Here is a 26,951-nt window from a genome sequence, read left to right on the forward strand (position 1 = left end):
TGCATTCCAAAGACACACTTTATCAGAAGCTTTGTTAGCAGAGGCAGAGATAACAACAGTTATAGAGAGCTTCAAAGATTGCAAATAGCGTTACATACATTTAACCTCACAACAACCCTGTGAGGTAGGTTTAAAATACAGTAAGAATCTTCCTGGACATCAGAAAAGGGAATAGTACATTATTTTAGACAGCATTTAATGTCAAATATTCCATAAGACAAAATATATACGAGAGTCTTGGGATACAGCAAGGAAAGAAAGGGAGCCAACCCAGGCACAAACAGAGAAGGGTTGAGTCTGCTAGAAGAAAGTGGTAGATTATGTATTCCTATGCCCCTAGCAGCTCCTAGAAGGTGGCTTTCATTAGCCATAGCTGGCTTAGTCCCTAAAATCCTCCTCAGGGAGACTGTGCCCCCAGCCACCCTAATGTTCTAAATAAATTTTAATCTTCAGGGCCCACCACACAAGTAGGCATAGTGTGACTTCCTAAAGACCTCTCTCTCTACCCACTTGCTGGTCTGAAATTCCTTAAAGGAGGTTATTCTCATTCCAGAAGTAAAGACTTAAAATGTAATTGCTTAGTTGAAATACCACACTAACATCTATTCTAAAGTGTCATCACTTGACAAATGAGACTAAAATTATTGTCCTGTTTTGAGAGGCTATTAAGAAAGCAGGATAGGAGGAGTCCAAATGCTTAAAGGGTTTTCCCATCTGGGCCCTGAAAGTCAGAACCGAGAGAAGACTCTAAAGATGAACTTTTTTTGAAGAATGTCACAATTTTCCTAGGGTGAGCCATTACCTTCAACTGCCAAAACAAGGTGTGTGAAGAGAAACGTCTTTCCCTGTATGCACAACTTAGGAGTCTGTCACAAGTCAATACTGCTTCATGCTATTCAAAGTTTCTTTTATTTTTATTCTAGTCACATTATGAAATAGCTTCATTCTGAGAATGTGAGAAATTATTCCGCACAAGGCTTCCTAGTTCATTAGCCATCATTCCTACTTATCTCATCTGTATGCTTTAGGAGAGGACAGTCAGAAGGAACACTATACAGTGCGTATAGGAAAGGTCCAGGTTCAAGGGATAGAAGCTATTGTTCAGCTAAGAGGTCACAGTGGTAGAACTTCAGACTACTAGCACAGCCCTATTCCAGTCTTAAAATAAGTCACTTGACCACTACAAATACACAAACATTCAAACATTTGGCTAGTTTTGAAGCACCAGAAGGCAGATTGTTGCCTCTACAAGGAGAGATATAGGGCAGAATAAAGGCAGGACAATAACCTCAATAACTAACATTTTCATGTTTTCAGAAAGCACAGGGTAGGATTTTTCCCCCATTCTGATTTTTCCCCTTCCTTTTTGTCTCTGGACTCACAAAATCCAATTAGAAGCACTAGACTAGGATAGTCCATGAAGTGGCAAGTTGTGCTAAGAATTTAAATTTGGCTGTGCTTCATCCTTGATATTCTAATATTCTTTCTGATCAAAATTCAAAGGGAAAGGGGTGGGCTTTTGCTTCCATTTGTCAAAAAGACCAGAAAACCAAAACTGCCTTTCTTATAACTAACTTCCAACATGTTCATTTTGAGTGATTTCTGGGTGAAAAATTCCTGCTCAACTTCCTGTGAATTAAAGACATTTCCTTCTCTAAATAAAACTTTCTTCAAGGTCTTACTGCCAAAAAACTGAATACCAAACAGGACTGTGTAGGGGGAAGAATGAGAATTAGTTTCAGCTTTCTCCAAATGTCAGGTTGAAGGGTACAACTTGTTTAAGTTCGCATGAGCTTTAGGAACTAAAATAGTGACAAAAGTAAGGTACCCCATTTAGTGGTAGTTTTTTTTTCTTCTAAATTCAGAAAGTTGTTTAAGGCTTTCTACTAAAAATGCAAAAGAAGGAAATGCTTTGCAAAACAAGAGTTGCATTTATTAATGGTTTAATTTCAGGGTGGGCTAAGGATGAGGTCACAGACCGGAAGTCCAGAAGACAGTTTTAGGTATGATGCTCATCAGAGCTTGTTATCATAGAACATATCCTGTGAACTAGGAGGAAAAAAGAAACCCAAATCCCTTATCCTCAGGTCTACAGACTCCAAAGAGCTTTTATGACATGTAATAAAGAGCTATCTAGACATGCATTCCTCAGTGTCACTTTAATTCATCTAGAAATACACTGGGAATTTTTTTTTTTGGTCCAGAAATTATTTCATTAGTGCAGGCGTAGGGAAATTAACTCACTTTACCAATGCAAATGGGCAACTGTACTGCAATTTATAGTCTTAAAGACTTATAGAGGGGCACACAAGCAATATTTATACGAGGTAGGATTTAAATCCAAGCCTTTCTGACTTTGAGGTTACTCTCTATATATTACACAATACTGGGAATAAGGGGAAGAAACTACTTTTAGTTATGAATTTACAGTTTGGGGTAAAAATGCTTGTATTTTTAAAACTGAGTTTAAAATCATAAAATCATGTCAAGAAAAATTGTAGCAATACAATGTTGGTGAAAACTCAATAAATATTTACTGAGCTCCTATATGCAAGGCACCATGGGGGATACAAAAAAGGAATAAGACACAGACTCTGCCCTGGAGAAGAAAAGCTCCAATTTGAGCTATCATTTTAGTGTTCTACTTTGGCAAAGGACACATAGAACTAGGGATCCACCCAAAGGAACTGCTATTGAGTTGGATTCTCTTTTGGCTGTATCTATTTTGTCCACGGCCTCCAAAACAATACTGAACAAGTTTAAGCTGTTTGCCTTGGAAAGCAAGATAAATGAAAAAAAATGCTATTTGACAACATCTAAATATACTAATCTTAAGTTTCATTACATGTGAGGATAAATACAGTCACATGAACTAAACGATTAACAAGCTAGAAGCCTTCTGCTATGGCCACATCTGAAGAGTGACTGACTGGAAGCAAAGCTAGTGTAAAGATAAAGATAAAGCTAAGCAATATGTCAAGCTTTACACCCAATTACTATGCTGACTCAGGAAATATCATTTTGGTTGTTCTTGTTTACAGAAGTAAAGTCTAGGAAAAAAGCTCAAAGGTATTAACCTTTTGCCTTCAGAGTGAAAAAAGTGTTTGCTCTGGAGGTTCCTTCCAGTTTTTAGCTACAATTAATGTGACCTGTTCAAGAATGACAGGCACTCTACTCTCTTGCAGAAAATTTACCATCAAAATATATTTCAGATCCATTCTTTGGTAGGCAAAAACTGAAATGGGTCTCTCTGAAAGGAAAATCTTCTTAGTATATTGTCATAGTCCTATCCCTAATTAACTTCTAATTATACTCATTTCTGTTTGCTGGGATAAAAGATTATTATTCAAAGGGGGAGGGAAAGAGGATTTTATTTAATAATTTAGATCATTTTTATTTGCTTAATCTGCCATTAGGACACTCTTTAACAAAAGCAATAGAATATATTAGGATATACAGTATACAGATCGATAGGTAACAATACAAATAATGGTCCGCTGGTCATCTACTGATTGCTTTCTAGGGCTGTAGCTAAATGGAGCTTTTAAAAAAGGAGTTCTAAAGCCCTGAATGTTAGCCACAGTAACTATGCTAGTTATGGTTTCTCACACATATTTAAACTGCATACAATGATAAAGCCAGCACTGATTAATATTTAACCTACACTTAGCTTATCTTAAAATCTTTTAGGTATGCTACAAAAGGGAATAAAAACTGCAAGTTAAAAGATTCAGCAGGGAAACTTAATTAGAATGCAAGCATTATTATATTTATCTAAATAGGTATAGCTACATGTATATAGATCTATACAAATATATACTGGAAAGTGTGCATTTCTGTGGCATTCTAAACTCGTTTAGGTACATTTCTGACACATTAATAAGGATCAATCTTTACAATAACTAATGTAAGAAGAAAAAATCTAGATACAGATTAAAAAAATTCTTTAAAATGAAAAAAAAGATACTCATACATGAAGGTAAAGTACTGGAAACCCTCACTAGACATCCTTTTGAAAAACAGAAATATTTATACATGGTGACTTTGTATCTTCCCAAGGCTCATGCCTTAGGAATCAATTTTACAACCAACAGTCTGAAAACCACTTAAATCTTAGGACAAAAGACACCATGACCAAGGTAAATATCCAGGTAAAAACAGAAGCATTATTAAAGCCTGCTGCCTAACAAACACAAAAATGTTTGCTCTCATTCCCAGGTTCAATTTCCCTCTATAAGATTACAATAAAAATGAAACCTTAAAATTGCTTACATTATGAAACTGTGAAATTTTGTTTAAAAAAAAACGCTGAGAATCACTGACATACTTAAAATAATGTAACACAAGGCTGGTAAATATTGTAATATATTAAAGACTCAGAAAAGTTTTACTTAAAATAAAAATTGTCAGAGAACTTTAGGTTGAAAGAGAAAAGAAGCCTGCCATAGCATTTCACATAAACTTAAAAACAAACACAAACACATACACCATAAATTCTGGTTAACATAGAAGAAAAAAATGAAATTATATGCATTTTTAAGGACAGGAAATTGTACCTGACACCACACTTGATACACCTCACAGTTCCCACATTAGCCACAGCACCTCCATTAATCCATGGTGACAGGTTTTCCACATGTGTACATTCCCAGTCAAACCCATCTCCTGGAATCAGGCAGAGAACCTTGTACAGAAGTCAAATGAAGGATATAAAAGAAGCAAAGGCTACAAGGTGAGAACAGAAAGAATATCTATCTCAAATTCTTTTACTGCATCCAATGCGTGACATTTAATATTTGGCACTAACTGGGGAGAGAATTCATTCTATAATTTGTGAATCATTGGACAAATGTAGTTAAACATTAGCCCAGTTTTTACTTCTAAGATTTGGAATCAGGCTGAAAAGTAGCTAATGGCAGCTGAAAACATGTCAAGCAGAGAAGCTTCTTCTATAAATCAGGGAAATTACATCAGTATCTAGTGTGAACAGAAGCAAGCAAGTTAGCATATGACAGCCAAAAACTCCAAAGGTTTTTAAGAAACCAAACAGTAAGTCATCAAAAAACCAGCAGACAATGGGCACATTTCCTGCTACCTCTAAACTACCATTTGACTATAAGCAAATGCCTCTCCATTGTACTGAAAATTCAAGTACCCATGCATTTTTTAAACTTCAGAGAAGCTTGTTTAACAAAAAACCAGCAGATTATGATCAGTCTAAAATATGCTTACAATAATTGGAAAAGCATGGTTCATTTTTACTTTTTTTCCCCACTGTTATATCCTTACTCTATGGCAATTCATTTGGTGCTTGGGATCTGCCCTCACCAAAAAGCATGGCACTCACTGCCAAAAGTTGGGACACTAACACTGCACAAAGAGAAGCAGTAACAGCAAAATCTCCACATAACTATTTATTAAACTGGACACAGAGCACTTTAACTAATGCTCCAAATGAAAAATGGTGCAATGAAAGCAACTTTTTAATATATATATATATATAAACAGATAGGAAGCCACAATGACGATGGCCATGTGGTGCGGCAAATAAGGAAAAAGACTGGTGAAGCGTGGGCTCCAGCAGGGGGAACCACATTTCAGACTGACAGTGATACAAAGCTGTTGTACTGCTGGATGTTGCGTTTGAGGATGTCTGAGCAGGGGCCCAGAACACGTTCAAATCGGGGTCGGTCGAGTTTAACGCATTTCAAGGGGCCACGAGCAACCACTGTGGCAGCTCGTGGACGATTCATCAGAAGTGCAATTTCACCTGGAAGGAAGAAAAAAAAAATTAAGAGCAGGCTGCCATCAAACACTTTGAACATCAGCATTCTCCTAAGCCAGGAGTTCTTTAACTAAAGTCCATAAACTGGTTCTTTAAAGTAAATCCTAAGTATCTTATGGATTTAAAAATATTCTGAGAAAGGGTCCATGATAAGAACTCCTATCCTAGGAGATGACTGATAATCTAGGAATAGGAACTAAAACTATGATTTCATCAGTCTAGGTTTTCCCAGTGAGAAACTTCCTCTAACAAGGCAACTCAGAATCTTCTCTGTAATTTTTAGTGTAAGGGTTCAGAATCACACAGCTAGTACGTGTTGAAGGTGGGTCTTAAACCCTGGGTTTAAAGCCAGGTATTCATTTAGCCTCTCTGCTAATTATAGCAAAAAACAGAAAAATGAGAGAGAGAGGAATGGCAGCAATACGCATTTATATAGTACTCTACTTAGCACTATGCTAATTTTTACAAATATTATCTTATTTGATCCTCACAATAACCCTGCAAGAGAGGTGCTATGATTATCTCCATTTTACAGTTGAGGAAACCAAGTTACACAGAGGTTAAGTGACTTGCCCAGAGTTACATAGGTAGGAAGTGCCTGTGGCCAGATTTGAACTTAGGTATTCCTTACTCCAGGTCTAATGCTGGATCCACTGTACCACCTAGCTACCAATGAACATATTTCAATCATTTATTAATTAGAGCAGGAAAAAAAAAGGAACAGAAGGAAACAATCACAATATCAGACAACTGATACTGCAGTTCTTGCTTCTGTAACTTATTTACCAAAGTGGTCCAGAATAAGTGTTTTACTGTTTTCCTGAAAGTTAAGACTAAGATTTAAGAGAAGAAAAGCCCCAATGGAAGATTACAACTTCTCATGGAAAGGTGAAGTACAGATAGACTGTGAACTAATCACATACCAAAATAATCAGAAGGCCCCAATCTTCCTACTTCAACAAATTCTTCATTCTCCGACCTACGCTGTAGCACAGCAGCTGAACCCTACAATCAAACCAGCAAAACGTTTTTATCAAGGTTACAAATGACAAAATCTTTTAGACTTTTTATGCAATTTCAGCATCTGAGCAAAATCTATTCTCTGATCATTTCAAATCTACTGTGAGAAAAAACAGGAGTTTTTGTGATTACTTAACAGTTGTCTTTACTGCCCTCTTCTGGTAGTGTTCCTTCCAACAGCCTATAACAGAGCCAATGAAACTTGGATCTAAGTGTTCTGTTCCATTTCTTCATGATTTCATTGGTATAAATGAAGTCTTTCAGAAAATACCCTTTATACATAAAGACTTGTCACACAAACAGTACTGATACATACATTGACACTCATGGTGTACTCAATAGTTTATTCACAAAATATGTTCAATAATAGAGCTCTGTTTAGCTAGCATGCCAACAATTAATCTAGGTACATCTAACAGCTTAACTCTTATTTCACTGTTTGGGGAATGCCCTGACTGCATTTCTGTCTCAGCGGCTGAATTCATCTAAGCAATAGCTTTTAGGCAGGGTACCAAACAAAATGGCATTCAAAAGGTATTGGATAACTTTGATAGACCAGCAGGTATCTTCAGAATTTAAACTCAATCAAAACCAGTGGTTCAGATTTCACATGTTATTTTCCTTGTCTAAGTATTTGTAAAAAGTACAAAGTTTAAGTTTCTTTTCCTGCCCTTTGTTGTTTTTTTTTTTTGGGGGGGGGGGGCCAGTGAGGTTTAAGTGGCTTGCCCAGGGTCACACAGCTACTAAGTATCAAGTGTCTGAGGCCAGATTTGAACTCAGGTCCTCCTGACTCCAGGGCCCATGCCTTATCCACTTCGCCACCTAGCTGCCCCCTTTTCCTGTCCTTTGTAAATAATCTTTACTCACCTCTAAGATAATGAAGAACTCATCTCCTGGTTCTCCTTGCACTACAATCTTCTGCCCATCTTCAAACTGAACAGGTTCCAATGCATCGGCTACTGTGAGACGCTCCCATTTGTCCAGAGACTCTGGAAGACAAAGTGAAAAAGGCTGCTTTTAATTATCAATGTTTCTCCTCCCACTGCCATGAGAGTAGCACCACCACAAAGTATCCTCGACCCTTAGATGCTCACTTCCGGAACTTACTTGCCCAAAACTAACTTCAGGTATATCTAAAGACTTCAGCTAAAAGCAATCCAGCTGTGAAAGACCACACAAATAAACACAGGACCCAAAAATACTATTGTCATTACTAATTATTTCATAGGTTCGATTCATTGTAAGATATCAATGACAAAACTTCATCCAAATTTTGCCAATTCCCCCGTAAAGAACTGCCTCCAAGAACTATTTTCATATCCATGTGTCTTAAGGATATAACTTTAATTCCTCTCAATTTCAATTTAGACATTTCAGAGGTTGAAGCCTCAATTAATTTTCTTACAGAGTAAATGTATCATTTGAAATAAATCACATCTTGCACTTGGGACCCTTAATGGTAGACCACCAATAAGACACAGCAAGATGAAAGTAAAAAAATTGCAGTCAAGGGGCGCTAGGTGGCACAGTGGATAGAGTACCGGCCCAGGATTCAGGAGGACCTGGGTTCAAATCCAGCCTCAGACACTTGACACTTACTAGCTGTGTGACCCTGGGCAAGTCACTTAACCCCAATTGCCTCACTAATTTAAAAAAAAAAAATTGCAGTCAAGAATAATTGTGAAACACCTAATGTGAAGAGGGAGGGGCAGCTAGGTGGCACAGTGGATGAAGCACCGGCCCTGGAGTCAGGAGGACCTGAGTTCAGATCCGGCCTCAGACACTTAACTAGCTGTGTGACCCTGGGCAAGTCACTTAACCCTAATTGCCTCACCAAAAAAAGAAAAGAGGGAGAATCCCCAAATGACAGTTAAACCAGCTCAGTCACTACCACTTTGGGGGGTTTAGGGTTTTTTCTGTCACCTCTCTGAGTTGTAGAAATAGAACTTTTAAAATATCATCAGGGCAGCTAGGTGGTACAGTGGATAAAGCACCAGCCCTGGATTCAGGAGGACCTGAGTTCAAATCCAGCCTCAGACACTTGACACTTACTAGCTGTGTGACCCTGGGCAAGTCACTTAACCCCCATTGCCCCGCCAAAAAAAAATATATATATATCATCAAGCTTTTTCCACAACCTAGCACAAACTACCCTCCCTAGTCTTTATTTCTAGCTAAGAAGTTTGTCATACCGCTGGCTATACTCCATCAAGCTCAAAATTCCTCTCCCAAATTTCTCAGTATTAATCTCCAGTTCAGCATCTTCCTCTCCATCCCATCTGGTGCCATCATCCATCCTCAGAGCATCAAAATCCATGTTGACTCTTTTGACATCGATCTCCTTTTTAATGCCTTTTTAAACTTCAACATTTCTCAAAACTATGGCCCATCCAATAACCAGAACTTTGAAATGCTACCATAACCATGACCTTCCAATTCTCTCTCACACTTCTATTCTCAGTCTTAAGGAATTGAGGAAATAAAGAAATCAAGCTGACTTCACCCACTAAAACTTAGGTTATATAATAATCTCACTGCTGATGAACAACCTCTAGTCTATGCTTATTGACTTCTATGTCATTTCCCACCATATCCTTACCCTTTCTATACCCTGTCTCACTCTATCCCCTTCAAACCAATTTCAGCCTCCAACACTTACAGATGACCTAGCTTCCTGATTCAGACAGAAGCCATCAGCTATAGTTCCGTTTCCCTCCTCCATCCCTCAAAGTTGCTCAACATCATCACTTACTCTCTCCTGTCCCCATCCTCCAACAATCTTAATCCTTCTACCAGAGTGACTCATCCCATTCTCTATCTTTACAAATACCTTACAACTGCAATCAAGTCCTCTTGTGCACTTTTTTTTTTTTTGGTGAGGCAATTGGGGTCAAGTGACTTGCCCAGGGTCACACAGCTAGTAAGTGTTAAGTGTCTGAAGTCGGATTTGAACTCAGGTCCTCCTGAATCCAGGGCCGGTGCTCTATCCACTGTGCCACCTAGCTGCCCCCTTCTCATGCACTTTTAATCTCTACTGACTTCTTCCCATATCTATAGAATACTTTGGCTTCCTTTATCCTCAAAAAGCCTTCCCATGTCCCTTCTATCTCTATCCAGCTATATCTATTCACATGCTTCATTTCAGTTCTTTAATGAATTTAATATTATATCTTATAATTACCAATGTTCATGTCTTATATCACCATAAAGACAGTGATTTATGTCTTATCCAAATTTCCTTCAGTGCCTTGCACACTTCTCTGAACACAGTTAACATTGTGCTTAACAAATATATGTTGGAAAGAAAATTGCTGAACTGTAAAGTTAATGATTTCTAAGTAAGTCAGAGACCTCTATCAGGTGGAAACTCCACATATCACAATGATTAATAAAGGGATGTTTATAAAGCACTTAAAAATGAAAATGCCAATGATAATTACGTAACAGCAAAATGTCCATATACTTATACTTTACACCAAAATATTATTAACAGTTCAATACTCATGGCCTACCAACTCACCTAAAATAGAAACTTTGCTAAGGAATTCTTCATACATCTTCCGCTTTCTCAATGTGCTTCCCTGCAAAAGAAAAGAGAAACTGAAATTCAATATAAATTTTTAATTGCTACTAAGTGCTGTGAAAAAAAATATGAAGCTTCAGGTTGGAAAATAATTCAATATGTCATTTAAATGAGTGAGTGGTAAAAATTATTTGTGGTAAAGATTAATATTCACGTTTTTAGCTAACTCATTTGGGAAGGGCCACACCTGGCCCACCCTGAGGTTACTTATGCTACTGAGATCAGGAAGGCAGCTTTTGAAGAACCTCCCCTTTTGGGGGAGGAGAGATTGAACACTCGCTGAAGGGAGGCAGACTGTTTCCAGAAGGCGAGGCATCTTCCGGAATTCGGCCTTTTTCCTGCTGGGCCCTTGAGCTGGCGGCATGTGTTCATGCTCTCGGTGTGGCAACTGCGGTCAGGGTGGCTCTCGAGCAACCTTAGACTGGCGGGCTGTTCAGGTGTTTGGTGAGTTTAATTACGGAAAACCCTAATAGGCTAAGTTTAGAATTAAGAGCATTTCTCTGTATTTCTATTTTCCTATTTACTTATCTTTGATTTTTTATTAGTTTCACCTTTGTTGTTTAATTAATTCCCAAGTAATAAAATCTGATCCTCTTGTGAACTAAAGCTTAGAGGCTCCTTTCTTATTGGCCTGGGAGAAATATCTAAAAAGGGCAGTTCAGAGGGGAGGTTAAACCTAAAAGTGTCCCTCATATTTCCGGGACCCCAATATTAAGGAGAGTCACCCAAATAACATTCCGTATATCAAATTTTGGCCCTCATAAGTGGCAGGAGACAGAAGTAACCAGACATGGCCACGGGAAATTTAATACCACCACCATGTGCTGAAACTACAAGCAAATGAGAACTCTAGCCAATTTCTTACCATAAGGATTCTCCTATAGCTGTCTCGGTCAATACCCCATAATTTCACATTTGTCTTTGCTTTGACAGTTGCCGCTCTGGGTGTTCCATAAATCAAGGCAAGCTCTCCAAAGCTCCCTCCTTCTCCAACGCTGGTTGCCCATTCATTGTTGACATAGACCTAAAAAGACAAAAGACATGACTATATTGTTTCTGGACAAATAAATATACAGAAAGAACTAAAATCAAATAAACTATCTTCAAAGGTTTGGAATCCTGTACTTTTATTTCAGGATATCAAAAACAGAGATATTTAGAAATCAGAGCAAAGAAAGCCATATTTATAGCTTACACTGAGTTATAGTGACCTATGTATTTTATTTATCTAATAAAGGCCATCTAAAGAGGCAGGGAAGGAAGACAAAGAAAATTAACTTAGGATTTCAGAACCAGCATTTAATCACAAAACAGAAATAATGAGCATCTCCACCCAATTCTCCAGAACACTTACCTAGCATATCAAACTATTTAAAATAGGGTATGAATGAATACTAGTTTTACTGACTTCTGAGACAGAAGGAACAAAATACCTATTCCTTCAGCCATTACTAATAGTATTTCCTATTGCTTGAGAACAATGAAATAGCATTACATTTGTGAATTAAAAAATATGTTTATATCTTACATCCATCTCTCCTTGATCAATCACATAAAAGTTATCTCCTTCATCACCTAAAAATAAAGAGTGTATTAAAAACATTTCAGACAAAAGCATATTCATGAAATATCTATATAGAAAAAAAATTCATGAATTGAACAACTATAGTGTCAAAAGCTAGATACATCAGTCCCTTTGAGCAAAGCCCTTAGGAGGCACAAACGGACTCATTTTTCTTGACCTCTGAAACATGTGACACTATTAAACACTCTCTCACTTCCTGAATACTCATTCCTCTCTTAGTTTTTCTCCTACCTGTCTGATAGCTCCTTCTCAAGTCGCCTTTGGGGACCATTTTTGATAACCCTTCCTCTGTGTCAATATACTCAAAAACTATGCACAGATTCCTCTTCTCCTCTCTATGCTCTCTCTCAGTGACCTCAATAGTTCCCATGAGTTCAATTAGCATCTTTACACAGATGATTCCCAGATGTACAGATCTAGCCCCAGTCCCTCTAGAGAGCTCCCGTCTCACATACCCACTGCCTATTTGACGTTTTAAACTGGATGTCCCAAAATTATCTCAAATTCAACATGTCCACACCAGAGTTCATTCCCTCCCACATCCATAATCCCTTCTTTAATACCCTATTTCTGTCATGGGTACTACCAGCTTTCAAGTCACTCAAGATTAAAAGCCCTAAATCATCTTCAAACTCCTTACTTTCCTTCACCCTCCACCCAATCAGGTGTCAAGTCTTGTTGATTCTACCCCCAAAATGTCTCTCATATTGATTCCCTTTTTTCTGCTTTCATGGCCATCATTCTAGATTAGATCCTTCCCTGGACTATTGCAACAGTACTTAGTAAAAAGGCTAACAGCATCTTCAGATAGCATTAAGAAAGATAAAGATTCCAGGAATGGTCCCCACTGACTCAAATAGTCAGACCTCACCTGGAGTATTGTGTTCAGTCCTGGCACCATGGATTAACCTGGAAGTGTGCTGTCGGGACAACCAGGATGGTAAAGTCCCTTGAGTCCATTTCAATATGAGAATCAAGTGAAGAGGAAACTCAGATGGGGAGATGGCACCTATCTTTAAATATGTGAAGGACTATGAAATGGAAGAAAGATTAGGCATGTTCTGTTTTGCCTCAAAGGACAGAAAAATGAACAATATGTGGAAATTCCAAAGAGGGCAATGAAGCCTTCTCAAGAAAAGTTTCCTAACAATTAGAGCTATCTAAAAGTAAAAAGGATTGCCTTGAAAGGTGCTGGGTTCCCTCTCCTTGGAGTTCTTCCAAGAAGAAACTGGACAATCATTTGTCAGATATATTACAGTAAGGGATTCCTTTTCATATGGCCCGGACTGAGGTCCTTTCCAGCTCTCAAATTCTGTGCTCCTCTGATTCTATTTGGCTTTTAAAATGCCTCCCAACCTGGCCCCAAATTATATTTCCAGCTTCAATGTGCATTACTCCTCTAAAGTCTAGCCAAACTGGCCTCCTGTCCACTCTTCAGGCAAAACACTCCATATTCTGTTTATTATGAATATACTTATTTACGCACATGTCATCTCCCTCTAAAATACAAGCTCCTTGAGAAGAGTTTCATTTTTTGTTTTTATATTGGTAGCACCTGATTAACCACATCTATAAACTCAAGTGGTTCCCTATTATCCATAGAATCAAATACAAACTCCTCTACTTCACACTTAAAGACTTTCACAATCTAGCCTCAATTTACTTCTCCAGGATTCTTATACATCATCCCCCTTCATGCACTTCGTTCAAGTCAAATTGACCTTCTTGATGTTCTTCACACAACTTCTTATCTACACACATTTGTAGATGTCCCTTTGACCAGTAAAGCACTCCCTATGCCTCTTTAAATACCTAATTTCCCTCCAAGTTCAGCTCAAGTGCTAACCTCCTACTCTAGGCTTTTCCTTCCAACTCCTAAGACCACACTGCCCTCGAAAATTACCTTATATTTATCTTTTATGTATTTTGTGTGCACATACACATGTTGTCAACCCCCAAAAGAATATACAAATGTAAGGTTCTTGAAGGCAGGGACTGTTTCATTTTTGTCTTAGTATCATGCGACAGAGTAGGTGCTTAATAAATGTTCATTAACTGGTTAATCAAATGGGAAAAGCAAAAACATGAAAAGGAAGTGGAATAGTAAAGAACAACAACAACAACAAAAGAAACAGATTATGTTCATCCAATTAAAAAAAATAAATATATCATGGAAATGGTGGTCTTTACCTTGTTGAATTACAGTCTCTCCAGCAATAAAGGAAGCTGGGAACATGGCATCAAAAATATCACTGCAAAGGAGAGAAATACTTCTTATGTTATATTTCAAAATAGGCCTCTAAGGATATATAAACTTGAATAAAGAGATTAGAGCTGTTGTATATCTTAGCCCTAGACTGTCATCAAAGGGATAAACGTTCTATCTACATTAACATTTACCCCATTTCTTAAGGTTTTAACTACCAAAAGAAATTACAAAATCATACTAGTCCAGAGAAAAAAGACCTTCCTGAGCATCACTCTCCTACACAGACCTCAGGGGAGATAATCTATTCTACTATGGGGCCGGGGGGAAATGAGGAAGAGGGGCCTCTGGGGCAGAAGTGACCTGGTTGAGAGTATCTCAAAAATGCCTTATCACTTTATAACTAGTTTGGTCTCAGGATACCATCACTTCCTACCTTGACGGTCAGGTAGGGCAAGGAGTGGGATGGATTATCTTCCCTACTGCCAAATGTTCTTTCAAACTTATCCACATCAATTGCACCCTCCACTGGTATCTCTATCTTACTCTTCCTTATCCTTCCATTTTTCCCATTTGGAACTCCATTTTTCTGCTGCTAGTAAACTGCCTTTCATATTAAAACTGTGTTCTCCACTCCAAAAATTACTTTGTATTTACACATGTTTTTCTCCCCCCCAATTGAAAGTAAGCTCCTTACAGTACCTGGATTGTAGTAGATGTTTATTAAATGCCTGTTATTTTAAACTGAATTATTAAAACTACAAGGCAAACCAAAACCTACCTTCTTTCATTGTCATCAAGATGGGAAAACAACACATTCTTCTCAATGGCTTTAGCTAAAGCAGCCATGGTCTTGTAATCTTTCGGAATAACCTAGAAAAAGAATTAAAGATCTAGTGTCACAATTGCAAAACAAGCAAGTTATACATTTTGCAATCTGTATTCCAACTTACTATCAAACTAAATTATGAACACTGAAATGCTACTCTTTCAAACATGTACTATGATAGTCTTGCAACAATTGTGATTCTCACAGCAAATAACAAATACTAACTGATTAATCCATTTAACACTTAGGTAAGGCTGGTTTCCAGTTTAAACTTAAGAAATGAAGCAACTTGTCCAAGGAAATTATTCTGTGGTATAGATGAGTCTCTTTTCTACATTCTGACCATTATATCAAAAATTTTCAAACTGTAGTCACAGATCATTAAAATTCATGAGGAATATGTCTCAAGCCAGTTAATGAAGGTGAGCTATTTTTTGGTGGGGCAACGGGGGTTAAGTGACTTGCACAGGGTCACACAGCTAGTAAGTGTCAAGTGTCTGAGGCCAGATTTGAACTCAGGTACTCCTGAATCCAGGGCCAGTGCTTTATCCACTGTGCCTCCTAGCTGCCCCTGGTGAGCTACTTTCTAAAAGTTTGCAGTGCTAACAGTGGTGATAATTAAGAATCTGTGAACAAGAAAAAGTCTTTTTTTTTTTTAAAAGAAGACATGATACTGTTCCTATAGGAGAGTAAGATGAATCAAGTAAAGGAAAATATAGACAAGAATTGTTAGAAGATTCAGGAGATGGGACAGCTAGGTGGCGCAGTGGATAGAGCACCGGCCCTGGAGTCAGGAGTACCTGAGTTCAAATCCGGCCTCAGACACTTAACACTTACTAGCTGTGTGACCCTGGGCAAGTCACTTAACCCCAATTGCCTCACTAAAAAAAAAAAAAGAAAAAGAAAAAAGAAGATTCAGGAGAAAGGGTTAACAATCATGGGACATGTAAGGAGTCCTGGGTTCAAGTTTTCCTGTGGTTTACTACCTGCATCATCCTGCAAGTCACTTAACCCTTCTGGGCCTGTGTCCCCATTTGCAAAATGAGGAGGTTGGACTAAATGACCTCTAAGTTACCATCCAGCTTTAAATATGATTTTAACCTAACAAAGGAGAGGAGTAGCCACTTTCCTCATCTGTAATACAATATGCTTTGGAATAGGAAGAGATTCAAAACCCAACTGTAACCAATGGCTTAAAAATTTTAATAGGTTATTTGTGATCTTTAATTAGCAGCCTGTAGAACATCTGATGAAAAGATGTTACAACAGACTAATACAACATAAAGAGTATAGTGAACTTCAAGTTTCTGCTTAAACAAAGTAGAATATCCATTTATCAACAATCATGAGATGACTATTATTTGAGCCTTGAGAACATCTCTCAAATTTTTAAGGGGGTCTCTAAGCAGAAGCCATTTCCCACAGGTATTAATAATATATAGAAGGCAGGTAATCTTCATGAGTTGAACAAATAGTTTTGACAGGAGGGTGAGTTTTCCTAATTTGCTAGTCTGCCCTTGGTCTCGAGGTCTGAGACAGGGTAGATTCTATCCTTTGGATGGACCCGCACATAAACTGGAGCAGAATTACCTTTCTAACATATGATGCAGCATCTTCCTCAGTGTACACCTCTGCACTGATAGCCCCCCTTCGCCTCCGACCCTTAACCACTGGATTGGGAGGTGGAGGAGAAATTTCTTCTTCCCTAGATTCAGAATGGGCACTTGCTTTCTGCAGAGTCTGGAGCTGTTTTGTTTCTTCCTAAAGTTAAAAAAGAGAAAGAGAGAAAGAAATATGTTCAGGCCACATGATCATCCACTGATGAAAATTAGTATTTTATTTAAATCACCTTACTTTTCCTTCATTACTATTAAAGAGGAGAAAAGAGTGAAATTCAGAGGGGGAAAAGGGGATATTGAGAAGTTCCATAAGAAATACTCCCAAAATTATTATATTTCTAGTCCAATTTATTTTAATCAACTTTACAAATGATGATTGGGTAGCAGCGTCTGGGAACAAAAGTTTCCACATTAGGTGAATTTTTCAGATAATTGAAACTTACCAAAGAGACATAAAATATTTTTCACTTTAACAATTTTTTTTAACCAAATCAACAAGTATTTATTAAGCATTTATTATTTTAAAGTAGGCTATGTCAGGCACTCTGCTAAGCAGAGATAAAAAGAAGGCAAAACTATATCATATATCATACATTTCCAGCATCCTTCATATAGGTGATAATCAACTTAAAATGCAAAATGAGAAACACATCTTTGGATGTCACCAATGTGGGAATCTGTTTTGCTGAACTATATATATTTATTTGTTATGTCTTCACTTTTTAAAAATTGAAAATAAAGATTTTTTTTTGCCTACCCAAGTTCACAATGGGAGGGAAAGAATAAATGCTTATAAAAATAATTTTTTTATAGGAGTGAAAAAGGAGAGTCAGGAAGACTTATTATGACACTGCTGCAATAGCTCTAGGGGCTATTTAAAAGTATTTAAAAGTAATAGACTATAAAGGAGGGGATAGATGTTAAAGATGTTGCAGATATAGAATCTAACGGACTTGAAACTGAAGATGGCAGTTGAAACCACAAGAATGAATGAAAGTATCAAGGGTTATAATACTGAAGTGGTCAAAGTCAAAAATGAACTTAACTTTTTTATGGCTATAGTTACTTCAATACTAAAAGCAAAGTAAGCTAGAGAGATCAACAATTTTAAAGATACTGTTTTAAAGAGAACCTATAACTAATGCATCTCACAAGAGGGTAAGCAAAAAGCAGTTTCATTTGTATTATGATGAAATGCTAATTATAATCAGTTAATGGTCCACATAAGACTATTCAAACCCAATTTGAATAAAATGTCTATTAACAAAGACCCTTTCATTTTAATAAAGGACATTACAAGTAACAATTTGACCTATAGAAGCTAATAAATTAATTCAATTCTTCACAAAGAAATCACTTCAAGTACTTGTTCTTACTTCCCACCTTGGTTTAGCAATACATTATAACTGCATTATGTCCTTGTTCTCCACCACACCACATTCTAAGCAAAGGTCATCTAGTGTGTGTGGGGGGGGGGGGCATCCTTTTGGAAGCCTTGAACCACTTACCAGAATGTTTCAAGCCTACAGTCATTAATTGAAGGAAATGCTACATTTCAGTTAGAGGTTTGTGAAAACAAAGATTTAACATTTTTTTCCATCCAAGTTCATAGACCCCTTGAAATATATCCATGGATTACAGGTCTTAAGAATCCCTAATCTATAGGCATTTGGTCTTACACATGGATATAAAAAATTTAATTTTATAACTACAAGATAGGAAAAAGGTATCTTAGATAGTTGTTCTGAAAAAGACCTTGAGAGTTTTAGTGAACTGAAAGCTGAAGGTCGGCAATGTGATGATGTGTCAACCAGAAAGCTAACACAATCTTGGACTGCATTAGGAGATGGAGTACTGTGCTCAGTTTTAGGACCATGGTTTAAGGAGGACACTGATAAGCTGGAAAAGGATCCAGTGGAGGGCAAGCAGGATAGTGAAGGGCCTGGAGTGCATGTCATATGAGTTTTAGTTAAAGGAAGAAGAAAAGATTTGGGGGATGGGGAGATAATAAGCATCTTCAAGTATCTGAAGGGCTATCATGTAGAGGAGACAATAGATTTCTTTTATTTGGCACCAGAGGGCAGAAACAGAAGCAATGAGTAGAAGTTGCAAAGAAACCATGTCAGGAAAAACTTCCTAATACCCAGAGCTCTGCCAAGTGAAATACGGTACCCTGAGAGAAGGTGGGTTCCCCCTCTTTGGAGGTCTTCAAACAAAGGTTAGATGACCAATCACTTGGGTAGGTGATAGTTCAGATTACTCTGATAACTGGTTACTTTTTTTGTTGGACTAGATAGTCAATGAGGTTCCCTTACAACTCTCGAATTTTGTGATTCTGAGCCTGCAGTCCACTGAAACCCAAGATCTTTTTGTAAAAACATAAATAGAACTTTTTTTCCAATTACACATTAATATAGTTTTCAATATCATAGATGTTTTTCAGACAAACTTAGTTTTAACTATTCCTCATACTTAAGAAACTGATTTTTTTTTCATCACTAAGTATTTATTTCTACAGAATGTCATCCATCCCAGTGCTCTAACTTCTCAAAGGACTTAGACCTTATCATTCATTGTGTCAGTTCTCCCCTTACCAGTACTGTGTCATGTGCAAATTTGATAAGCATAGCATTTCTGCCTTCATCCAAGTTACTAATAAAAATGTTAAACCTCATATGGCCAAGCACAGATACATGGAATAATTCTACTAGAGTACTCCAACATGTTAAAAATGAATAGCAGAGGGCAGCTAGGTGGCGCAGATAAAGCACCGGCCCTGGATTCAGGAGTACCTGAGTTCAAATCCGGCCTCAGACACTTAACACTTACTAGCTGTGTGACCCTGGGCAAGTTTCTTAACCCCCATTGCCCCGCCAAAAAAAAAAAAAAATTGAATAGCGACTGCTTTTTTAGTCAAGACATCTAACCAGAACTGAACACACTATTATTATTGTTTAGTCCACATCTCTCCATCTTCGTGAATAGTATGAAACTTTATGAAAAGCTTTAATAAAATCTGGATAAACACAGAATTCCCCTTACCTACTAGATTAATAATATTGTCAAAAAAGGAAATGGAAGTTAGTCTGGAGTGACCTGTTCTTGATGAAACCACACTAGCTCTCTTTGAAATCACCTCATCTCTTTCTAAATGCTTGGTAACCATTTCTTTAATGGCCCATTCTTTACATTTCTCAGAAATCATGCCTAGGCTCACTGGTCTATAGTTTGTAAACTGTTCTCTTCCCCCTTTTTTTTTTTTTTTTGAAAACTGAGATAACATATGCCCTCCTCCAATTCTGTGGTTCCATCTCCTGATCTTTCATATACTACTGCTAGAAGTGATCAGTCATATTTGCCAATTATTTCAATGCCTATGGCTCTAGTCTCTCCAGGCCAGGTGACTTAAATCATTCAAGGCAAGGCAAGTAGGTACACTCTCACTATCTCTTTACCTTTCTTGGGTATCAACTCCCTGAGAATACATTTTATCCTGTCATTTCCAGTACAAGTCATTCTTTGAGGAAAAAAAAAAAAGCAAAACAAGAATAGGGAAGCTCTGCCTTCTCCATTTTCAGTTATCCATACCCAAGCTCAATCATTTCTTTGATCTCTTTTGTCTCAATATAGCTTTAAAAAATACAAACTTTTGTTGTCCTCCTATCTCCTTGCCAGCCTCTACTCATTCTGTACTCTAATACTAGCCCTGCATTTACTACATAACACTGCTTCTCAAACTGAATGATATTCTACCTTAATCTATTTTTTAAAAAATCTTGAGGTGTTTTTAACTGTTCATAGCTTATAATCAGAACTCTAACTCCATATTTAAATGTGGTTCCTGAGCTAACTTTTCTGTCCATCCAAAGAAGCAACTGGAAAGGTTCTAGAGCAGAGTTTCTTAACCTGGATGTGTAAGCCTTTCTTTTCTAATACTTTAATAATTATATCTCAGTGTAACTGGTTTCCTTTGTAATGCTAGATATTTTATTTTATTTTTGTGGAGTAATGAGGGTTAAGTGACTTGCCCAGGGTCACAAAGCTAGTGTCAAGTGTCTGAGGACAGATTTAAACTCAGGTACTCCTGAACCCAGAGCTGGTGCTTTATCCACTGTGCCACCTAGCTGTCCCCTTAGATATTTTATTTTAAGGCATTTAAAAACATTCTGAGGAGACCAAGGCTTCTACAGAGTGCCAAAGGGGTCTGTGACACAAAAAAGGTTAAGAATCCCTCTTCTAGAGAGATAATCTATGGTCAAAGAGCCCCGTGACTTTAAATAAGTCATTCAGGACAGAAATGTACATGAGATCTCAGTTGTTTCATTCATCAGTCCATGAGAGGAAAGTAAATGTAAGGTTTATTCTTTTTGGGGAGGGGGGGGGGAGACACAATGAGGCTTAAGTGACTTGCCCAGGGTCACACAGTTAGTAAGTGTCAAGTGTCTGAGGCCAGATTTGAACTCAGGTCCTCCTGAATCCAGGGCCGGTACTTTATCCACTGTACCACCTAGCTGCCCCAAGGTTTATTCTTTTTTTTTTTTTTTTTAAAGTGAGGCAATTGGGGTTAAGTGACTTGCCAAGGGTCACACAGCTAGTAAGTGTTAAGTGTCTGAGACCGGATTTGAACTCAGGTACTCCTGACTCCAGGGCTGGTGTTCTATCCACTGCACCACCTAGCTGCCCCCTCCCCCCACCCTTTTTTTTTAAGGTTTATTCTTAATAGAGGAAAAAAAACATTTAGTATAGAAAAATGTGTTCCACAAGTTAAAGGGAAAATATAAAAATTTCAGATAACTAAAAAACAAAAAGACAGCAGATTCTCTTAGATCACTTTCTGAAAAGGAAAAACTGGATTAAATTCCTTTATACAATGTTGCAAAAGATGTGTCCAAAAAAAGTGAAAACTGGGGTTTCTTTGATAGATCCACCCCATTTAGAAGCTAGAGAGTTATACCTTGATTCTTATCATACAGAAAAACAAATTATACAATTCTAAAATCTACATTAGTACTAATCATAAAAGGGAGCCTCTCAGTTAATTATATTTCCATAAATTGAATTTATAAAACTGAATAAACAAGATTTTGTGGGGAATATTTAAGCTGCTTACGGAAAAACCCCATTCTTGAGAACTTCTGATATACCCAAAAACATAACTACATAATAGCTAATTATACACTATACTTACCATTTCTTATTGGTAATGAGATGAACTGTCCTTTCAGATCCTGTTAGCCTAGACTATTACAAATGCATTTGAAAATGATAAAATCACCTGCATTTTAAAATCTATTACTTTATACTTTTCATTGACAGACTTACCTTACCATTTGATATAAAATAGTAAGATTCAGTAGCAATTAAAATTTAGCAATTGTTTAAATCTCACTGCTCCCTTCCCACATTTTGGGGTTTTGTTTTTTGTTTTTTGTTTTACCTTCTCCAATCTCTCAAAGTATTCCCTAAGGAATGCCATAGGTCTCTCAGGCCGAACAGTACAGAGCTGTACAATGGAATCCTTGAGGAGTGCCTGGATATTATGTTTCTGGACATAGAGCTCACACTCCCGGAGGCTCCGCTCCTCCTCACTGCTGGCGCTGCTGGTTGCCATCGCTTTTAGCTGAAAGAAAAATATGCATATATACTTGCAGAAAATATTAGGAGAAAACCAAAACTGAGCTTCTATTCTGCCCAATATCTCAAGCAAATTCTTCATAGGACAATGCACAATCATGTATTTCTAACTTCAGTGCTGCTCACAGTTAACTGAATCCTGCCATAGGAACTAGACTTGTTTCTTAATGGAATACTGTTTAGCTTCAGTTTCAATGTTCTCCTCCCCAATGGGAAAGCAGGGGAGGGGGGAAGGGGAGGGGGGAAGGAAGGGGATGATTAAAGATGTAGTTAAACAATATTCTTCCATTAAGTCAAGGCAAGATTGGTTAGTGTGAACATTTGGAGATAGTAAACAAAGCTATGATCTAGAATTTTTCTGCAACTATTCCTCCGACCGCTGAAGAGTTAACTTACTTACCCTTGGAGAGAGTTTCATTCAGTCACCTCATCTTAATGGTGTGGGATATATACAGTATATAGCAAACAGGAATATTAAAAGGGCATAATTCTAAACATCTGTGATCTATCCCTAATGTATATTCCTATCTAGTTAAGAGTTTCCTAATATATTAGGTACATCAGCACTTTGCTAACTGTCATGGCTTTAAAAAAAAAAACCTTAAAAGGAACAAAAGATACTAAGATTTGAAACCATCTTGTTTCAGAATCTCCTGTTTATGACATTAGTTTCTACTGATAACCAGACTTTCCTCAGAAGCACAGTCTCATCAACATTTTCCTTAATCAGAGTCAAAGTAACTTGCCCAAGGTCATCCAAGAAGTGAGAGGAAGGATTCAAACCCAAGTCCTCTGTTACTCTTTCCATTACACTCAGCTGCCTAAAAATTTTAATCTTTAGAAGGTTCCAAATAAATTGCTATATGCAGTCTTATATGCTTCAAAATGTATAGATTTTAAAAAATTCATTTGAACAAGTTTTTGAAGCAGGCTCAAACAAATTCCTTTGATACAGGACTGAGATGGATAAAAATAAATTACTGTTTCACACTGTCAGTTACATATTAACTTTTTAAAAATTGATCACTAATTAGACAAGAAAAACTAAATCATTAACTATATTTTCATTTGAAATATGTCATACCTCCCAATTACTAAACAGGTACCATAAGAAAACTTTGCCCAACGAGCTCAAATCATACCCCCCCAGCCCTTTAGCTACAAACTGAAATGCAAATGAAGCTAATATTGAAAAACCCAATGCTTTCCCAACAAAGTTATGCTATAAGCTCCCCAAAACTAATGAATAGAGACTGATTTAAAATAATGGGAAAAACACCCTGTCTCCAACAGTCCCTATACATTACTCCTTTTGTTTTGACAACCTCTATGATAAAAATCAATAATAAGTACCCTACAAGCTGTCCTCATGTCTTCTCATCATAGGTTTGGTTTTTTTTGTTTTTCTTTTTAAATAATTGTGAGATCCTGGAGAGGCTAAAGAAGTCCATGTACATGATCACACAAAACAAAATCCATTATGTTTTTAAAAGAATTGTTATTGATGTGTTATTTACTATTCGTGACGGTAAGTGTTAAATATTATTGCTATATATTTAAAAACAAGTAAGTACCCTAATTAATTGGCAATGAAAAAGTTAGTGACTCTATTAAAGTCCACAAATTAGAGACACTACAAGCACTTTGTTGCTGCAATTGCTAAAACCTAGTACCCAGCTATTAAAAAAATAAAGAGACAAGTACCATCCACTTAGATTGCACTACTACCCATTTTCCAGGTTATTCACAAGTAGTGAGGCAACTCTATGAAAACTATAAACTCCCAAGTGAAATCAAATCTTTTACTCTTCAAATCTGAAATCACTTCATGTATAAATAAAAGTTATCACTATAATACATTAAATCGTAAACGTCAATCTTAATTCTTCTGAGTCAAATCACAATACTGGCAGAATGTTTTTTTTAAAACACTGGATCATGGGATTTAGAGGAGAACTCAGAGGTGACCAAGGCAAACACTTCCATTTTACACATAAGGAAACTGAGGTCCCAATAAATGGAACAAAAAGCCCAATAAAAGACCACAATAAAAGGAAAAGGGAAATATATAAAATCACTTGAATTCTTGCATAACCCAAAGATGTACCATCACCTGTTTGCAGACTGATTTTTAAGAATCTAAAATCACAAAAGCTCACTCAAACAGGTTAAGTATCCTAGACTTGGCATTTCAAACCCTCAGCAATTAAACATTCAGGTCTTGTGATTCTCAGTAAAGCTAATAGCTTTCCCGCTTAGGTTAACCTCCATTTTGACACATGGAAATGTTCTTGCCAAGCTTACAACATATTGCTTGGAAATGGAGTCCTCCTATTAAGACAAGCTTTTTGAATCTTCCACAAGAGCATATGACTAAAGAATTTTGGTAGCGTTGGTTGTTTTATGGCTTGTCATGGCTATATAGATATTACTTGTGCCAAAAATTTCATTTATTTCGAAATTCAGTAGATATTTTCTTCATTTTAAATGGTTGTCTGTCAAATGAAATTTAATATCTTATTTTGACAAAATCTTCCCCGTTCAGAACAATGCCAATTAAGAGGAAAGCCAATCAAAAGGTAAGCTGGAACTTAAGGTAGGCAGCAGCCTGAGGGAGAAGGGGTACAATGTTGCAACAGAAGGAAATTAAATGATTTTGTAGCCACTACAGAGAAGCTACGTTGTAACTACTGTGATCTTACAATATTTCCTGCACAAAATTAACTGTGCTTTTGTTGTTACATCTCCAAATTTCCCAAAAGGAAAAAAAAATGTGGTTCTATTTTAATTCAGAACACGGGAGAGACATTCAAGAGAACTGTTTTAAGTTACAACTCAGCGACTACGTGTAGCAGGAGAATGGAGACTGCAGGCTGGGCCATTTAACCAAAAATCAGTTCAGGGTTTTTGGTTTGGTTTGTTTTTGAGGGACAGCAGAAAAAATGCCCTTCATTTTATTTATGGCCACTGGGAACTCTGTGAAATAATGAAAAAGAAAGGCCAAAGCCCCATCCAATAGTACCTGGCAGAGTACGGTAGAGGGAAAGAAAATGAAGAAAGGGGAGGGCTGGGGCAGACAGATATGAAAATCTGGTTTTAGAGGTAGGTGAGGAATTAACAAAAGGAAAAAAAAACCGGAGAGAAATACGGCTCACTGGGGTGAAAGGGGAAGAAGGTGCATTAGATGACAAGAAGAAGCGGGGTTGGGGGTTGGGAACGAAAACAAAATGCCGTTATGGGAGTTTCAGGAACAAAAAGACTTGTTTAGGAACTGGGATATAGTAACAGATGATAGCACTAAACAGCACAGGTCTTTAACAACAACAATAGCAATAATAATAGCTAACATTTATATATCGCTTTAAGGTTTGCAAAGCGCTCTAACAAATATGATCTCACCTTAGTCTCACAACCACCCTGAGAAGCATTATTAAGTTACAGCATTTTAAAGTTTGCACACCGCTTTCATATATTTTATTTTACTGGAACAGATTCAGATGCTCTTCTTTCAGTAAGGGAGGAGAGGGAGAGAATCGTAGGAATGAAAAAAGAGGGGGCTGCAAGGGGATGGGAGGAGCAAGGGGAGGGCGCGCGCGAGCTGCGGGGGGGGGGGGAATGGGGGGGTGTTGAGATTTGTGGGCGGAGGGAACTGAAGGTGAATGCTTCACGCAGGATTGGGGAAGGCTACGGAATACCGCAGCGGGGGGCGGGGGGGCGGGTGCGGCTCCGGAGGCCTGGCATGGAAGGGGGAGGGGAGAGAACTGGTGGGTGCGGCCCTTCCCCAGAGCGTTCCCCGAGGCGCCATCTTGGATCCCTCCAGCCTCAACAAACGGATCAGCCCGGCAGCGAAGCGCGACCGAGATCGGACCCCGGACACGCTCCACTTACCGAGGTGCTGGCAACCGCACGCTCGGAGCCCCCAGGAGTGGGCGGCCGGGAGCCGGCCTCAACCCGGTTTGCGTCTCCCCCCTCCACCGCGGCGGTTCTCAGGCGATCTCTGCTGCTCTCAGGCCCCCCCCACCGGAAACGAACCAGCCACGACCAATCAGCGCCCGATCAATGACGTCAATGGGCCTCGGTCTGGTCAAGGTGGTTGCCCTGGGCAACCTTAAAGGAGAAACCACCGCCCCTCCCCCCCACAGCCCCTCTCTTTTCGAACCCCACCCCCCTCCCCAGGGGCCCTACGGTCCTTGGTTCCTTTCTCTTCCGGTCCCACTCTGCAGTCCTCCACCATTCTTCCCCTCTTTTTCAACCCCCCCCTCCTTTTTCGGGTTTTTCCTGACCCCCGACCCACTCACCTGCTCGTCCACAATCTTTCCTCTTCTGTCTCTCCTTTATATAATGCTTTCTCTATTTCTCTTTTTATCTATAAGCCCTTTTTCTCTGTCTCGATTTAGACGCTATGTGTCTAGACTATCTCTCAGTCTAGACTGTGCCCGAGTCTCCCTTTTTCTATCTGTCTCCCTCTTTCTCTCCGTCCGTCCGTCTGTCTAGCTCTGGGTCTCGCCGAGCTCCACCTCTCCTCCCCGAGCTCCACCTCTTCTCGTCGGGCTCCTCCTGTCGCTTCTGCTGCACCTCCTTCCTTGTTCTTCTCTTCCTCTCCTCTCCTCCGCCTCTTCTGACTAGTCTGTCTTGTCTCCCCCTTTCCTAGCCCCAGACTGCCTCACGTGGGCGGAGAGGAGGGGGCGGG

The 26,951-nt window shown here is 38.3% G+C and overlaps 1 protein-coding gene across 2 annotated transcripts; it reads right to left on the reverse strand.

Moving 5' to 3' along the window:
- PRKAR1A (protein kinase cAMP-dependent type I regulatory subunit alpha) lies at positions 1–26,951 on the reverse strand. 2 transcript variants are annotated; one of them, XM_044000526.1, is made up of 11 exons: positions 26,560–26,951; positions 22,065–22,247; positions 16,599–16,769; positions 14,961–15,052; positions 14,164–14,225; positions 11,917–11,963; positions 11,254–11,412; positions 10,326–10,386; positions 7,673–7,794; positions 6,709–6,790; positions 1–5,770 (listed from the first exon to the last, which is right to left on the reverse strand). In XM_044000526.1, the coding sequence occupies exons 2-11, from the start codon at positions 22,236–22,238 to the stop codon at positions 5,598–5,600; spliced, it is 1,143 nt and encodes a 380-aa protein (XP_043856461.1). In that variant the 5' UTR covers positions 22,239–22,247; positions 26,560–26,951; the 3' UTR covers positions 1–5,597. The 2 variants fall into 2 exon arrangements, with proteins under 2 accessions (XP_043856461.1, XP_043856462.1); XM_044000527.1 differs by lacking the exon at positions 26,560–26,951 and adding an exon at positions 26,150–26,300.

This window comes from Dromiciops gliroides, chromosome 4 (genome assembly GCF_019393635.1).
Source record: "Dromiciops gliroides isolate mDroGli1 chromosome 4, mDroGli1.pri, whole genome shotgun sequence".
NCBI lineage: Eukaryota > Metazoa > Chordata > Mammalia > Microbiotheria > Microbiotheriidae > Dromiciops > Dromiciops gliroides.

Coding starts and splice junctions, on each gene's coding strand:
- PRKAR1A (XM_044000526.1), bottom strand. CDS start 22,238: ATGGCAACCAGCAGCGCCAGCAGTGAGGAGGAGCGGAGCCTCCGGGAG. Junction 15,053..16,598: donor CTGCATCATATGTTAGAAAG/GTAATTCTGCTC, acceptor TTCTTTTTCTAG/GTTATTCCGAAAGATTACAA. Junction 11,413..11,916: donor TTGATCAAGGAGAGATGGAT/GTAAGATATAAA, acceptor TTGTCTTTTTAG/GTCTATGTCAACAATGAATG.